The sequence below is a fragment of the Ursus maritimus genome, unplaced genomic scaffold, assembly GCF_017311325.1.
Source record: "Ursus maritimus isolate PB19 unplaced genomic scaffold, ASM1731132v1 scaffold_5, whole genome shotgun sequence".
In the NCBI taxonomy this organism is placed as follows: Eukaryota; Metazoa; Chordata; class Mammalia; order Carnivora; family Ursidae; genus Ursus; species Ursus maritimus.
This window is the reverse complement of record NW_024426663.1, coordinates 68,097,420-68,114,848: the sequence shown is the minus strand read 5'-3', so window position 1 is coordinate 68,114,848 and position 17,429 is coordinate 68,097,420. Positions and strand designations below refer to the sequence as shown.

Sequence of the window (17,429 nt, the reverse complement as noted above, 5' to 3'; positions counted from 1 at the left end):
GATTACCGGGTGCTCCCCCAGCCCACTTGATTAAACCAAGCTCTGTGCTCCCAACTGCAGCCTCCTCCCGCGTCTCTCCGCATCCACTTCCGCTGCACTCTGTTGTGCACACCAGAGCCAGGGATGTCTTTTTAAAGTGTCCCTCAGATCATGTCACTTGCTCACGATCTTCCAGAAGCTTCCATTCCCACGTAAAGCTGAAGCTCCTGCCACCCTCTCCAAGTTCCTTTGCTCTCCTCCTGTTGGTATTCATCCAACCGGTGACACTGGCATTTCAGTCCCCAGGACTTGCCAACCCTGGTCCCTCCTTGGGACCTACTGGTCTCCGCCTGAAATACCCTTTCTCCCTTGAGAAGATGCTCATTCTCACCTGTTAGGTCTCAGCTTCAATATCCCCTCCACAAAGAGCCCCTCTTTGGTCACCATGATTTGGAAACATTTTTACTATTGAAGTAGAGTTGACACATATTAGTTTCTGGTGTGCAACACAATGATTGAACAATTCTTTGCATTACCCAGTGCTCTCCATGGTAATTGCAGTCACCCTCTGCCACCATGCGACGTTATCACAATATGGTTGACTATATTCCTGTGCTGTACTTTTCATCTCTGTGACTTATTTTATAACTGAAAGTTTGTATCTCTGAATCCTCATCACCTATTCAGCCCATCTCCCCACCCCTCTCCCCTCTGGCAACTGCCACTTTTTATCTGTATGCTTGTGTGTTTGTTCATTTGTTTTTTGGTTGCACATGGAAGTGAAATCATATGGTGTTTGTCTTTCTCTGACTTCTCGTGTATCAGAGCAAACTGTGACTTCATGGCAGTTTTCACCATTTTTAATTATCCTGTTTGTTTATTTGTTTACTGTCTTCCCCCCTGCAAAGAACATGAACTGCCTGAGAACGAGGGCATCCTCTGACTTGTTTACACCCTCCTCCAGTGCGGGGCCAGGAGTCGATCTCAGGAGACACTGTTGAAGGAGTAGAGGCCCGGCGCCTGTGTTCCCAGCGCCCAGCTCAAGGCTGGCTCCATGCTTCATAATCGCGTGTAGAGTCAGTGACCTTGAATTAGGATTTGCTCACATCTTCCCAAATTCCCATAATGTTTCATCACATCCTGCTCTGAAAACAATGGTTTCCTACAGTTGCTCACTAATTTGATTGGGTAACTACACACTTGGATGATTTCTTAAACTATCCTTCTTAACAAATGATGAAGTTCTTTCACTGATTAGAAGCCATCCTGCCATGGTTGGGGGACGCCCTAGGTCAGTGGTTCTCCAAGTTTGGACCCAGGTCCAGCAGCCTCAGCATCATCCAAGAACTTGCTAGAAATGTAATTTCTCAGGTCCTGCCCCAGACGTCCAGACTCCAGTGCTCTGAGTGTGGGGCCTGGAGATCTGCTCAGCCATTGAGGTGATTCTCGAGCATGAGGAAGTTTGAGAACCACACTAGGACATTTCAAATTATTTTCGTGCTGCATATTTTTTAAATGTTTAAACCTTTTAGAAACTTTTTTTAATTAAAAAAAATTACCTTCATACTTCTAGGGGGAGCAGACACAGAGTCAAAGATTGTCAGGACGGCTACAACAGAAGGCTGATGATACCTTTAGGACAACAGTCCAACCCATCAGCAGGTCAACAAAACTCATGAGGTATTTTAAACAGTAAAAGATAAGAGCTACTGCACTTCAAAATTATCTTCTTTCATATGAACTTCTATATCTGGTTATCATGGTAATTTTTCTTCATCACATAAGGCAACAAAATGTCTTTCTAAAGCCTTGGTATCTTTCTAAATTTGAATCTGAATTTGTGACTTCATGGAACTTACAGAATAATGTGATACTGGATGGATAAAAATCCCCAAATTTTGTCATTATGAAGTGTGTTAAGTGCTATGAGGAACAATGAAGATTTACTTACGTTGCACGGAAGATATCTAATTTAGTTTGGGGCGGGGCAGGAACCTTCTCTGAGGAAGTGGCGTTGAACTTGAGACCTAAAGAGTGCTGAAGGATTTAGCTGGGCAAAGAATGGGGGAGGGGAGTGTGTTGCAGAGACATGAGCAGGTTCTAAAGCCCTGAATCAGGAAAGCACTGTAGTCAAGTCTCCACAGAAAGCCAGTGAGTGTGGAGGACAGTGAGGGGCTCACACCAGATCCTCCAGCGCTCCCCTCTGGAGGCGGCGTTCAAGACTTTGACATATAGCCTACGTGCAATGGGAAGCCATTGATGGGTTTTACACAGAAGAAATATGATCTATTTTATTTTCTTTTATTCAGCTTTATTGAGGTATAATTGACGATTTTATTTTTTACATTCATTTATTTTTTATTAGTCATGAGACATTTTTAAAATTTCTTCAAGTTTTTTTTTATTATTTAGGTCATCTCTCCACACCATGTGGGACTTGAACTCATGACTCAGAGATCAAGAGTCGCACTGTCCTCTGGCTGAGCCAGCCAGGTGCCCCAGGCGTGAGACATTCTAAAGCATGAATTTTAAAAACTCTTCAGACAGCTTGCAAACATCCACAAACGATATGCCGTTCAGGGTAACGCACATTATGTAACACACTTGAGCCAACGTATTTTTAAAAGAGCGCTCTAGCTGCTGACAGAGAATGGACCGGCAGGGTCAGGGTCTGAAGCAGAGAGACTGTCAGGGGACCCCTTGAGTAGTCTGGGTGAGAGATGACCCTTCGTGGGAGGGCGGTAGCAGTGAAGAGGAGGATATTCAAGGATATTCAAGGTGTGGTACGCAGCTTACCAATGACCTTCGCGGTGGATGTAGAAAGTAGAAGGAAGGGAGAGAGAAGTCAAGGATGGGTTTGGGGATTGCACAGGGATTGGATGGTGGTGCCATTCACTGATTGGGGCTGGGAGTGGGAGGTTGGGACCTGCTATAGACTAAATGTTTCTGTCCCCCCCCCCCCATTCATATGTTGAGACCTACTCCCCAGTGTGATGGTATTTGGAGGTGGGCCTTTCGGAGGTGGTTAGGTCATGAGAGCAGGGAATTCCCTTGTCCCGTCCACCATGCAAGGATACCACAAAAAGATGTCAGTCCATGAACCAGGAAGAGGACCCTCCCCAGTCCCCAAATCTGCCACCAGCCTCCAAAATGGTGTTTACAAACCACTCAGTCTATGGTGCTTTATTGTAGCAGGCTGAAGGAAAACAGGACCCCTATCCCCAGGGAGCTCCAGGTTTCTGGAAAAATCCTTTCCTTCTTGGTCTCTTCTCCAGTGCTGCTGATCCCTCCCCCGTGAGTTACATCTGCAGCAGCGTGAAAGCAAAACTAGATGCAACACTGACCCACCGGCAGGTGGGGACTCACCTGGATTTTTCCCATTGTGGTGCTAGATCGGGGCTGAATTCCCTCCCACTTCTTGCACAACGGCCTGGAAGATGCTCTGCAGCCAGGAACAGAGCAGAGCACAGAGAGCAAAGCTGTGAGGTTGATCACAAAGTGCAGGATATCGGTACCTGCCTGAATTTCCAGGTGGTGTGTGGTGTGATCGTGCACTTTTCTCATGGACCGCACCGCACCCCCTGCACCAGGCAGGCCGCATGAATCCCCTAACAGATGAGGATTCAAATGCGAGGCTTCCTAGGGTGCACGACCCAACCTCCAGAGTATTTACGACTGGAGAGAGCGGTTTCTCATCACCTCTCAGGTTAAGTCCAAGCGGCTCGGCTCAGGGCTGGGCCTCCGCCAGCTGCCAGCAGCCGGCCACACTCGCAACCAAGGAGTGACATTGACGCCAGCTACCGTCCAGCATAGACACTGCCGCTTAAATCTCACCACCACCTGCATCTTCCCTTTGACTGTTGGACACCCACCTCATTTTTGTCCATCCACTTCTACCAGACCCTTCCAACCCCAACGCAGAAGCTACGTATTTTTTAAAGGTCAGTCTTTGAATAAGAGTAGAAACAGCCGAAAGATGAATGCCAGTGTTCAACAGTCTTTACAGTCCTGAGAGGTTTTGAAGTACCTCGTGGTGTAAATGTAGACATACTGTTTTTGGTTACTGGTTCTGAACACCCTTACTGAGCATCGACTATGTATAAAACTCCGGGGGTGGATTTCAGTGAAGACCTAACCCTCGCCTTAGAGGAGCCTTCCGTCCAGGAGGAGATGGAAGACATCTGGGAGTAAGCAGTTAGAGCCCCGGCTGAGGACGTTTCCAGTAAAGGCTCAGAGAGCGAGCCCCGTACTGAGCCTTGAAGGGTGGGGGGAGCAGAAGCGGGGAGGGAGGCTTGCAAGACAGAGCAAACAGCTTGTATAAGATTTGGAAGCACCTCACAAGTTCTGAGATCTTTGTGAGAGAACTGTCCTTCCTGGCTGACGGGGATAAATGGAGTCGAACTTCTCTGCTCCATGCTGACCGGTTCTCATTCCTGTCCTTGTGACATCCTGTCACAGTGTGGGTCCTGGTGCCCAGAAGAGGCTCAGGGAGCAGACCTGTCTCTGCGTCCAGGTGGGAAGAAAAGTTGTAAGTTTTCAAATTGAGGTATCTATCCAAATTACAGGACATACTATTTAGCACCTGGGACAGAAGGAGACCAGAGTGTTCACAGTACTTTAAATGCCCAGTGTGCTTTGGGAAGAAAGTCCTTCCTACCCTCTGAAAAATTAATGGATGTGGGAACAGATGACTTCTCAAGAAACCTCAGGAGTGGGACTGCAGGGATATTGACATGTTGGGCTCTCTCCATATCCTCCAAATCCTGACTCTTGAGCGTTCCGTTGCATGGGATGAAAATTCCAGGTATGGGTTTGGTGATGCATTTAGTGTTGACTTGAATATTTGTCAGATGGACCTTTTTTTCTCTCTCTCTTCCAGACGGGACTCCTGTGGCTCGTCACTGTTGTTCTGTGTTAGTGCCAGGGACTTTTCCATCACTCAAGAATATCAGTAACGCCAGCAAACCTCCAAGCAGGTGATGTTATATCACACCTAAAACTTACGCTTGGCCAAAATCTGAAGTCCACAAGATGAATGACCGACTTAAGTAGAAGCCCTTATGTACTTAACAGCACAAAAATTTTCCATTACAAATACTGTTTTTACTCTTTCTTAATTAAAAAAAAAATGCCTTAAGGGGGCTTTGAATTTCCAAGTCTTCCAGATCAAAGATTTCTTCAGCTGTCTGAATTATAGGAATGTTGAAAAACAAAAACAAATCCTTTCCCTGCTATAAAATCCTTGCCATGTTTTTGTCTTTATATAACTCAGAACGGCTGAACTTTTCAAAAAAGGAGTTTGGTGAGTTCTGCTCAAAACCTGAAAACTCATCCAAAATGAAGTCGTTAATTATTTTGAAAGTGTCCTTCTAATCAATCTGTCCCGGGAATAAATTTTGCTATAACGTATCTTATTCGAAGATCCCCAAAATTGCTAAATAATCCTTCAAATAAAACAACTCAGGGCTCAAGATACCAAAATACTTTAAATTGTTTATTAAAGTGAAACAGGACCAAATTTTAATAATGGGGGCATGCTGATGGTGGTGGCCAGTATAATTTTCCCGATTCTGCACAAGCCCTTGGCTACTACGTGTCCTTTTCACAGCACGATTGCCAAAAGAGCAAACTGTTGATTTCAAAAGCTTTTCCAGAAAGCACAGGCTTTTTGTAAATTAGTAGTTGATAGTTGTGAGCTTGCTGATGCTTTTGGTCTAAGGCGTGAACCTTCCATGTGCGGGAAACAAACAGCTTTGAGCAGGAGGTGTGTCCTTAGCTTACTGGCCATCTGGTGGAGTAGAAAGCCTGGCAATTTACTCCCCGTGCGCTAAGTGCTCTCAGAGCTTCAGCCCTTTGAAAGTGAACCCCTTTTTGCTTTGTCACGAGAGAGATGTCATTATGCTCATACAAATTAAAAGAAAAAACCCACTACATGGCAAAAGTACATGTCCCTATGCACACAGGGAACAGCAGCTCACATGCCTGCCCTATGACACTGAGACAGCACTGTTTTGTGTCTAATGCATATTTGTTTCCAGTTTCCTCCCGTGTTACCTTAAAAACATTTTTTAAATACATTTTTTCTAATTATTAAGAAGAAATGTACCTTAGAGGAAAATTGGAAGACCAAAACAAGCAATTTAAGAGTTTAAAAATCCCCTCATTGGATTTGCTTCATGACAATTTATATTTTGTTGCATTTGCCTTGTGAGAATGTATTTACACACTTGAGATCATGCTGCACACAGAATTCCTACTTTTTTCTTGAAAAGGGCCATCTTCTCATGTTGCTCTAAGTTTTGTATCATTCATCTTAATGAATGCATGTTATTCTATTATGGGATGTACGACTTATAACCATTTTGGGGACGTCCAAGTTGCTTCCAGTCTTTTGCTAGCATAAATAATTCTGCAATTCACATCTTTTTCTTTTCTTTCTTTTTTTTTTTTTTAAGTAAACTCTACCCCCAACATGGTGCTCAAACTCATGATCCCGAGACCAAGAGTCACATGCTTTACCAACTGAGCCAGCCAGGTGCCCCTGCAATTCCCATTTTTATACATAAAACTTTTCAGTATTGCTCTGTTAGACAAAGACTTGAAGTTCCAAGTCACAAACATTCAACTTGCCCTGGCTTAAGCAAAAAAAAAAAAGAAATGTATTAGTTTGCAGAGCTGAAGAGCTCGGGGTAGAGATGTGCTTCAGGCATGGCTGGACTCAGGGGCTCGTTGGTGTCTTCAGGAATACAGCTTCCTGTTTCCTGAATCAGTTACCCTTGTGTCAGTTGCATTCTCAGGCTTGTTCCTTTACAGCCTCTGAGAAGAAAGACAGCAACTCGTTCCCAACATTTCCACTGGAAGTCTCACAGTTGAGACTCACTACCGTGACTGGGGTCACCTGCCTTTCCCCAAGCCAGTCCCCAGGCCCCGGACAGGACATCCCTGCTTCCTCTTCCACCTCACTCCCCCACCACCCTTGCTTGGCACACCTGGACCCTGATCTTTCTTGAAACCACCAGCTGGACCATCCCCCAGGGCCACGGCCTCACATACCCTTCCCTCCATGTCCCCGTGGCTTGCTGCCCCCTCGCTTCCTTCAGCCTGCACTCAGGACTTCTCAGACCACCTCTTCACTCTCTGCCCTCTCTCCGTGCCGTTTCTCTTCAGAGACTTATTACTACCGGATATCCCATTACATACTCATGTGGTACATGTTTGAATCATTTGTCTTCTTTCATGGGAACCACTATGGCTGCCACCATCAACAGCTCTACCCAGCACTCAGTGAATAATTACCAAGTGAGCTAATAAATGAGTTTGCCAGGCTACGTATGTACCCATCCATAGGGTCGGCCTCCCCTACCAATAAGAAGTGCTTGAGAGAATGCTGATTCCCCAAAGAAAATGGGTGGCCATCCCCAGGCCACGAGGACTGGATGCTGGACTGACCAAACAGTGATGCTCGTGACAATTTGACATCACATTTCAGAGCAAAGTCCCAGGAACAGGACTTCGAAGGATGTGAATGCTTTGAGTTTCTGGATGTGTATGCTAGCTCCCCTACAAAAATCCTCCTTGTGGCAGATGAAATAATCTTTCTTAAACGCAGACCACGCCATGCCCTTCCCCAGCTTAACACTGATAGCTCCCATTGTACTATCCATCAAGGAAGAACTCGACCCTGGCACCCAGGCCCAGAACAGTCCAGTCTCAGCCTGGGCCCTTTGACCTCTCGGGCTCCAGCGGGCCCTGGAACCTGCTCCTTCTCACTTCAGGACCCTCATTACTGATGCTTCCCCCTCTGCCGGGAAGGCCCACAGTGCTACCCGACTGCTCTCTCCTCTCTCAGCCCCTCAGGAGGCCTTCCCAGACCCCTCACCCAGCACCCCCCTCCCAGCCACCACAGCACACGTGAGCGTGTCTTCTTCACACGACTGGCAGGCTTTTTGTTTGTCACCGTATTTATTCTGTCTCTGCCTCTAGAATGTAGGTTCCCCGAGGTCATTTTCTCATTGTCCTCTGCGATATTTCAAAACTCAAAACTGGTACCTAGTGTCTCAAAGGCCTTTAGTACATTTTTGTTAGAAAAAAATTTGCTCACCGAGAGGGTTGTAGTGATTAGCTGAGAATGCTCATTTCATCTCATCTCCTGTTATAACAGTTTTCTTAGACTACTGCTCAAGAGATGCAATTTTTAAGAAAAGATTTCAGAGAGTGAGTGAGGAGGGGGCAGACAGAGAGAGAGAGAGAGAGTGTGTGTGTGCGTGCGTGCGCACGTGCATGAGTGGGAGGAGGGGCAGAGGGAGAGAAGCGAACTCTCCGCTGAGCAGGGCACCTGACTCTGGCTCGATCCCAGGACCTCGGGATCATGACTTGAGCCAAAGGCAGACGCTCAACTGACTGAGACACCCAGGCACCCCATGGAGATGGAATTTTTTTAAAAAGGTAGTTCTCAAAATTTATTTACTTCTTATTTCTTTTTTTTATTGACGAAATGGATTGGATGGAATTCTGGGGGTCCTCACTCCATGGGTCCTAGAGGAGAAGCAACGGGGCTCTTCGAAGAGATACCACTCCTATCTGAACAGAGATCAGGCACTCTGTTCTGGCCAGGTATGTTCCAACAAGGTCCCTGCAGGGTTCCACTTTCCCATCTAGTTTAAGCACAGTCCAAATCTTCATGCTCCTTGTGTAAATGAACAAAAAAAAAAGCCTTTTTGTTGCAACTGAACTCAAGGGAACTTTGTAAAAATGTTACAGTGAGTAAACATTAGTAAATTAATCCGCTCAGGTATTTGGGATGTGGTTAGGTATCAATTCTGTGCACTCCTATCCCAAATTATCCAGTTGTGTTAGCATTCTGATTTACAGAACCCTCTCTAATCTGGTCATTGTTACATTAGAGTACATGTGTTTTTGTCATGAATTTTTTAAAGAACTTTAAATTAAAAAAAAAAAAAGACTTGCAAAAGGAGTTGACCTATATAAAAAGCATTTAATATAGAGGACACAAAAGCACCTTTTATCAGGTAAAAGTCCCCATGACATATATCAGATTACAGATTACACTCATCAGATCTCCCTTTACCTGCAAAGAATTTCTGTTTGAATACAAAATAACAAACTTCACATCCCCATCTTCTTCAGACAAACTTTCAGCATCACACGACTTGGGGATCACGAATAAATCAGCAAAATAATGATTGTGTTCTTCAAAAGAAAACAGACAATACAAAGTTTTCTAGTTTAAAAATAGCACCATTGGAGGAAGGGGATAGGTCTTTTAAGTGCAAAGTCCCTAAACAAGTGATTGACCACAATTCATGCAAACTAAACAGGGAGTAGTTGATGTTTTGCACTTTCCTGTGATTGGGGGTGAAACACAGAAGTGAGAAAACAAAGCAAAACAGTAACTTGGGAGAATCAAAAGACACACACACACACACACACACACACACACACACACACACACATCCCTGCCAGAGTGTGTTCCTTGTTTTCCGCCCGTTGTATCACCAGTCAGCGACCTCAACCACAAAGGGGGTCTTCACGTCTATCTTGCCGCTGTTGACGATGGAGCAGTCGGTGAGCGGACGGTCATGCCCGTCAGTTGCCTGAAGTTCTATGGAGTGGACCACGGTCTGGTGAGAGAAAAGCACACCCCTGGTTCACTTGTGACTGACAACTATGGGGATCACAGGTGAAATCAGTGCCTAGTCCGAGAGCCCAAGGAGGAAACCAGGTTTGTTGTTGTTGTTGTTGTTTTGGGTATGATACAAGTCATGCAAGGCAACTATGGAAAACTGAAAATATTCAGGAAATGTATATATAACAGAATAACATTAACCCACGCCCTTGTTACTGAAAGAACCTATTTGTGTTATTTCCTCACTTCTTTTAATTAGCATTTTATTGTCTAAAAATAATTAGATATTTTCATAAACACACAGCTCTAATTAAATGTATTTCTACCCACTTTATACCCCAATGTAAGAGTCAACATGGAGTCAACATTGACCCAAGTCAATCATCTACAGGTGGAGTTAGAGACCCTGACCCCACAGTGGTGTGAAGGCCCCTTCTTTCCCCTTCAGGGCTGCACATCCCAGGTACCACCTTGAGCTTCACACTGAAGGAGGGAGGACTGGTCCGGGACTAGGAACGTTGGCTTCTGACCAGTTTCCCAAACGGGGTTAAGACAAAAATAGCAAAAAGGGTCTCATTGCCTTGGACATGGTACCACCTAACCCAGTCGCTGGCCAATTTAGGTTAACCTAAGATAAAAGACCAGTGTTCTTCTTCTGATAATATATATTTCTAAACATTGTGTCTGTGCACACATCTGTACACATGTATGCCTAAAGCAGTGGCTACCTCTCTGATGACCTGTGGAACATTTTTAAAAATGCTTATTTATAGTTAAAATGGAAACTTCTATGTATATTTTCCCACAGTTTTTAAAAATGCTTATTTGTGGGCCCACCTCTGGATGTTCTGATTCTGTAAGTCTGAGGGGGAGCTCAAGAAAAGCATAGCATTAACGAAGCAACCCAGATGATGTCTGGGTGAATTCAAGAGATTCTGAAAATTCCCTGAAACGGTATAAAACACACACACACACACACACACACACACACACAACTTTTTTCCTCCTGGAGAGAAAGTCTATAGTTTTCATTAATTACTCAAAGAAGTCTAGGACTCATAAAATGTTGAGGACTGTTCCTCTAAGACCAGGCAGCGGGTCTCCCACGACGCACCCGAGTGGGGGGAAGGAAGTTGGTACAGTTGGGTAGGGCACTAAGAAGATCTAGAGGGGGGGGAAGAAAAACCATGACCAGAAGAAAAAACCACAAGACTTGCACTCTTCATTTGTCTTACAGGTTAGCACAGTGTGTTCAAAAACACTCATGGCATGAATGTTTGAACCTGGTTACATTTAAACTTTGTAAACCCTGGTTAGGCCCGCTGGTCAAAACCGCAAACTGGTGGGGCACATGCACGCGCAGCTCACTTCAAGAGCGTGGCTCCATGAGAGACTTGAGGAGTGCTGGCGTTCGTTACTGTGCAAGAATAGATGCCTCAAAGGACAGTTACGGCTCAGGAGACTATAGGCCTGTCCTTTATTGTATAGGGTGGAAGGTGATATATGAAGTGATACGTGTCTGCCCTCTNTCCCTCTTGTCTCACTTGCCAACGAGAATCCTATCTCAGGCTGAATACTTCCGTGCCTTGTGAGGGGGGTTCTGAGTGGGTCAGCTCGGTTCCTGGCTTTTCGATGGGTAGATTCAGGACAGGGGGCAGAAGCTGTGGAAGAACTGTCGCAAGTGAGCTTGTTTCACTTGCATCTGGATGGAAGAGACAGAACAGCTCACATGAAAATGAAACAAAATTGGGGAGCCTGGGTGGCTCAGTTGGTTAAGCATCTGCCTTCAGCTCAGGTCATGATCCCAGGGTCCTGGGATCGAGTCCCGTGTCAGGGTCTCTGCTAGCGGGGAGTCTGCTTCTCCCTCTCCCTCTCTCTCTGCTCATGCTCCCTCTCTCTCTGTTCTTCTCTCTCTCTCTCCCTCAAATAAATAAATAAAACCATTGAAAAAAAAATGAAACCAAGTCAAATACGGGAGAGGGTGGGGGGGTGGTCAGGAATGGCCCAGAGTTGGGTTGGGCAAACCTTACCCTTGCTAGTTGAGGAGTTGGGATAGCTTCTGTGGGCAGCTGCTAAGGAGGAGAAATGTTGGGAGCAGAGGAGAATAAGGATTTTAAGAAGTGTTTCTGTGGATTATGAATTGGACCCCTGAGACATTCTTTGAGCCATACCTGCAGGAATCTGAATTCCCTCTAGTAATTGTATTTGCTCTACTGACTGTGTCTTTGGAGGGCACTTGTTTCTGTACTGAACCATGTGGTGCTCAAGGGTTTTTTTTTTAATATTTTATTTTCAACTGTGGTAAGAAGCCTAACATAAAATGTACCACCTTATCTATTTCTCGGTGTATGGTGCCGTAGTCTGAAGTGTAGTCCCATTATTGCACAACTCACCTGCAGAACTTTTCTTCTCTTGCAAAACCGCAGCTCCGTACCCACTGAACACCAGCGCCCCATTCCTTCCTCCCCGCCGGCCCCTGGCAACCACCATTCTACTTCATTTTACGTGTATCTGACTACTTTAGATACCTTTTAAAAGTGGAATCGTAGGGTCTTTTGTGACTCAACATATTCAGAGTTCATCCATGTTGTAGCACGTGCCAGCATTTCCTTCCTTTTTAAGGTGGCATAATCATCTGCCATATGCACATATGGGGCTCGGGCTTTATTCGGTTACGTTAAAAAAGAGTTTCCATTTATATCAAGTAGTGACATAAATTAAGCCCTCCATTTTTCCGCGTCAAGTCTCCACCTTCTGCCCCCCGTGCTCCTCACAATTAAAATACCACACGCAGTTCACCTTTGAGGAGGCAAGTCAGCATAGAACGATGGATCTCTAACAAGCACATCTGAAGATTAAACTACATCACTGAAAGGACTCTCGCTATAAATATAAAGCTTTGAATGAGACGTAATAACGTATCACATTACCATTCCATCAATGACTTTTCCAAATACCACATGTTTGCCATCCAACCACGTGGGCTTGGTCAAGGTGATGAAGAACTGAGAGCCGTTGGTATCAGGCCCAGCGTTGGCCATGCTGACCCACCCGATGCCATAATGCTTCAGTTTGAAGTTCTCATCTGGAAATGTCTCACCATAAATGCTTATACCTGGGTGGGGCAAAATTAAAAAGAGAGAATCACCAGATGTTATATGAAAGTAAATGCTTCAAAGGGTACCTCAAGGTTTTAATAGAATGGGTTAATAGAACCCTATAGGACGTGGGGCTGGGGGAAAGATGGTCAAGCATAAGGAGAAATAAAGGAAGTGATAAAATTCACTCCTTCGAGAAGCACGGCACCAGAGCCTCAGATAAACACACAAAAGCCTTCAAGATGGCGCTATCCTCTGGCCTCAAAGCAAGATCCCAGTCAAGCAAGTCAACGATTTCACTCTGAAACAAGAAGGAAGGGCAGGATGGCCTTGTTAAGCCATGGGGAAAGTGGGATGAGCCATCTCCCTGGCTCTGTGTCTGTCCCAAGCTCCACATCACTCCCGCCTCAGCACCCAACCCTGGTGCAGTCAGCACTCAATAAGCACCCTTAGCTAATTCTCACAACCCTACGGAACAGGTCTTCTCAATCGCACTTTAAACGAGGAAGCAGAGGTGACAGAGCTTGACAGCTGCACAGCAGAACCGGACAGTCCCGTGACTTTCTGACCCTACAGCCCCGGCTCTGGCCTGCGTCCGTGCTGGAGCAAAGGCAGCCGGCCTGGCCGTCACGAGACACGGCACCTGCGGGCTCGCCAGGCTACAGAAGGTGATGGCAACGGGAGCGCCCAGTGATCCGACCTTGAGCAGAAGAGCTGGACGCGGCCATGGGGACTGGGGCTCCAGCCCAGTGGCAAGGAGAGCAGAACCCGTTTCTCCATAAGAGCACAGGACAGACCATGAGAAGGACCTGCTCTGTCCTCCAGCACCTTGAACGCGTGTCATGCCTGCCTCCTCCCTTTCTGCAGGGCTCTTGATCCAGTGGTTGCCAACCTTGAAATCCTGGCTCGGCTGGACGGCCCAGAAATGGCTGCCAAAGGCAGGCAGTTTAGAGCTGATTGGTGAGCGACAGAGGAGGTGGCCTGGCAGGACAGCTTTGCTCACAGAGAGGTTCTAGGCTAAATGTAAGTGATCCCAAAGGTCCTTCCTCCAAAACTCAGAGAAGTTTAACTCAAGACCTGTGTGTGCACACTTTCACACTGGCACGGGCACGGCAGGGAAGGCAAAGAGGGACAAGTCAGAAAAAAGGATCCAGTAAAGCTCAGTCACTGGTCCTGCTGGGCCCCAGGGCAGGAGAGTGGGACACCAGTGTCAAGGGCACTGCTACTGGGAGCTGCACGCTCTTCCAGGGAGACCCAGCTCTGCAGCAGCGGGGGAGGGAGGGCTGCTCTCCCGGGCAGACTCCCCCACCCCACCGACCCAAGTAACCGGAACGTGTTTCTCTGCTCATTCTCCATCCCCATACCCTGCAGCACTTCTGCAAGGCCTGAAAGTAATTCTCCCGAAGGCCCTGGCAAGTCCAAGGGTTTAATAGTAGCCATTTTGTTATAAATAAATCATTGCAATAAACATAAAATTAGCAGTAGTGCGTGAAAACGGGCCTAAGGGTTTCTTTAAAAAGTTAACAATTTCATACCTATCAGAACGAGTACTTGCTGAGTTAAAAATCTTAAACCTGAAGTACATTTACATTCTACCGTAGTTAGCTCATCGTGTGTTTTCGGGAAAAGGACTCACTACAGTTTGGAGGGAAAACAGCACAGAGAGCTTGGGTGCGTGCAGTCCCCACTGAGGAACAAGCAGCTCAGGGATATGTGACGGCCCATGAATTTAATAATTTGTGCTTCACAGAACCCTAACTTTGCTTATAAAAACGTGTATTATAATTCTGACAACTCATCGATTACTTTTATTATCATTATCATTATTATTATTATTGGAAAAGCCAACAACAAAATGAAAGAATTTGAAAAAAAGGGGGGAGGGGTAACTCTGCCTGCTATCCTGCCACCTCAACTCCAGTCTCACCCTTGGGGCGTGCTGCCCCCGGCCCTCCTCCACCGCATCCGTGTTTGGGGCTGGCTGCCCACCCCGTGTGCACACACTTTTGTATTCGACCTTTCCTTCCCATGCGGGGCATCTTTCTCCACCGCAGCCTGCTGGGAGCTGGGAGTCTAGCCGAGCCGTCTCCTGGATGAGTATCTCTCCATTATGGAAAGATCATGAACCAGAGCAATACTGTCTCAAGTGAGGAGGCCTCACTCATTCATACCTGTGATTAGATTTTGGGAGATGAGGCCCCCCAAACCCTGTCCTTCTGAAGAATTGGGTGGTCGTGAGGAATTCGTTTCTTATGTCTGGGAATTCAACTCAGGGGGTGAATGCACGGACTTGATCTTGGGTTTCAGGGTGGTAAGCAGCAAAGGAGAAATACAAAAGACATGGTTACCGCCGGTGCCGTCCCCACTCGTGATGTCTCCTCCTTGAATCATGAAATCTTTGATGACGCGATGAAATTTGCTTCCTTTATAGCCGTATCCTTTCTAAAGAGATTATGTCAGTTGAATATACGAGTAGATAACAACCCATACTGCAAGATGAACCCCAGTGTTTATCTGGACATGGCCAAGTGAGAAAATGACACAAGCTAGCTACGGAATTAGGTCCCTGCAACAATTTACTAGTAGAAATGTATCATCGATGGACCCAAGATAAAGAAATAGGTCAACTGTGGAAGCAGGGTATTAATGTGAATGAGTGAAAAGACAGCAATCTGCATTCTCACGTGCTGATTGCTTCCCCTCAATTTCTAGAACCCCAAGGACACCGAGCGCCCGAAGAATTAACATTTTGTAGGAAAATAAAGTAAGATATTGTAAGAATGTCTCGGGTTCATCGGGCCTGCTTGATCAACAGTCATCTTCCTGGAAGACATCTTTATGCTGGGCTTAAAAGAAAGAAGACCCCCTTCCATGCACATGTAAGGGTTCCAAAACTGAGACATACCTCCCCCGTTGCGAGTGCGACAAAATTGTCCACAGTCTTGGGCACAACCTTTCCAAAGAGGCCGATCACAATTCGGCCAACATCTTTGTCGCCAATCCTCACATCGAAGAAGACCTGCGTGTGGGTGAATGACAGAGCACAGGATTACAATGGGAAGTGAAAGGTACAATCTGAGAATGCATCCAGATGCAAAAGCCCTTCTTCTCCCGCAAGCAGTTGATAAAGGAGCTCTACACCCATCGTGTGACTGCATTCCATCTGTAAACAACGTTCATTCCGCCAATATTTGGCCAGCACCCCCAGGGGCCAGGCACTGCACAAGGTGCTGGGTTTGCAGTGTGACTCGGTCCTGTCCCAGTCAGCCCTTGAGGTCTCTGAGAAGTCCAAGCCCCCTGCGCCCCCAGGCAGCATTGCAGCGACCTCCCCTTTCCCAGCTTTGTGCTCTTCTGAAAGGTGATGGTCTTGATCTTGGCAAGAGAGAACAACAGGTAAGGAGAGAAATAGTCTAACCATCCAGATTTATTTTTTTGTAACTTCGACCAGCCCCCAATTCGCAGGGAGTGCTTCATAGACACCTGCTGTCACAAGAACTGCAAGCCATCCACACGCACAGCAAGTCCTCTGGAAGGCCTGCCACTCACTTCGGACTCCCTAAGGCTCCAAGTCCCCAGCCTCGTCCGGAGCCCCGCCAGAGCCCTCGCAACCGCAGTCGCCCAGCTCAGTCCTCATGCCCCCAAAGTCCTGCGGGGACGCTGTGTTCTCTCTGTGGCACAACATGTGGGAATAGATGAAAGAAAGCCCGTACCCAGGAGTGAGTGTGAGTCACACTGCGTGCAGATGAACCTTACAGGTTCCCTGAAACGAGTTTTAAAAAACTGTTGCATCCGAAATGAAATGATAGACGTTTTGCTTCACAAATCACCGTGTTGGGATGACGCAGCCAGAATGCTTGAAAAGGCTGCGGAGTCGAAGGGCATTCTATTAGCGGGTTTAGATTATAGGAACCAATTTACTGTTTGAATGGGTAAAAAAAGACATTTGGGAGATGGCTTTAAAAAATATAAGAAGGGTTATCAAACAAAAAAGATGTCTTACAGTTTAGAAAAATCACGAAGTAAAGACTGTCAAGCTTTAGTGCAAGACAAGAGCTCCTGCCAATATATCAGCACGTCTGTCACGGGGTGATGTGATATTTAGTGCTCCGGGTGGCATTTTAGAATTTTCACATGGCCACAGCAGCCACGACGGTATTATTATTTATACAGCAGAACTTTATAGACGGTATTGAAGCCCGTGCCCTTGAGATGAGGCAGAGTGCTTGAGGACGACAGTTCCGCGTGGCCAGGGGACAGGAAGCGGCCCTAACACACCCGAAGCCTGGTGGCCCAGGGCTAGTGTCAAAGAGAAGTCGCTTCTGCTTCTGGGCTTTCCAAGCCCAGGATGGTACATTCAGTAGCAGGCGAGGACGAAGCAGCACCGGAGAAGAATCAGGGACATCATCTTAAAGGAACGCCATACTTTAAACACACAGAAGAGAAAATGAAGCCTGTGAATGCTGAGACAGCAAGGAGCATACAGTGCGGGAGAGCAGCGGGAGAAGGTGAAGAAAAAGGGCCCCTCACCCAGCAACACTCTTCAATAAAAATCTGCCGTTCTGACGCGCAGCCTCGCACACATGCTACTATGCTTTTTTCCCCAAACTGCAGGGTCCTTCCCCTGGGTGACTGACAGCAAAAAATACAGCGGAGTTTTCCTGACTCCCTGGAAATGATAAGATCACGGCTTCCTTGGTCATCAAGCA

At 46.4% G+C, this 17,429-nt stretch overlaps 1 protein-coding gene across 2 annotated transcripts in view; it reads right to left on the bottom strand.

The window, feature by feature from the left end:
• Positions 1 to 8,458: 8,458 nt before the first annotated feature.
• PPIC (peptidylprolyl isomerase C) overlaps positions 8,459 to 17,429 on the bottom strand; it is a 33,487-nt gene continuing 24,516 nt past the window's right edge. The window contains exons 2-6 of one of the 2 annotated variants that reach the window (XR_005832553.1): positions 15,629 to 15,742; positions 15,072 to 15,165; positions 12,556 to 12,740; positions 9,068 to 9,620; positions 8,459 to 8,665 (exon numbers count right to left, since the gene is read on the bottom strand). Coding sequence is in view for 1 of the 2 variants with exons in the window: in XM_040622540.1 (XP_040478474.1) it covers positions 9,492 to 9,620; positions 12,556 to 12,740; positions 15,072 to 15,165; positions 15,629 to 15,742 (522 nt within the window). In the remaining variant the exon portion in view is untranslated. Of the gene's footprint in view, positions 8,666 to 8,954; positions 9,621 to 12,555; positions 12,741 to 15,071; positions 15,166 to 15,628; positions 15,743 to 17,429 lie in introns of those variants that run through there. The other variant, XM_040622540.1, reaches the window with a different exon arrangement.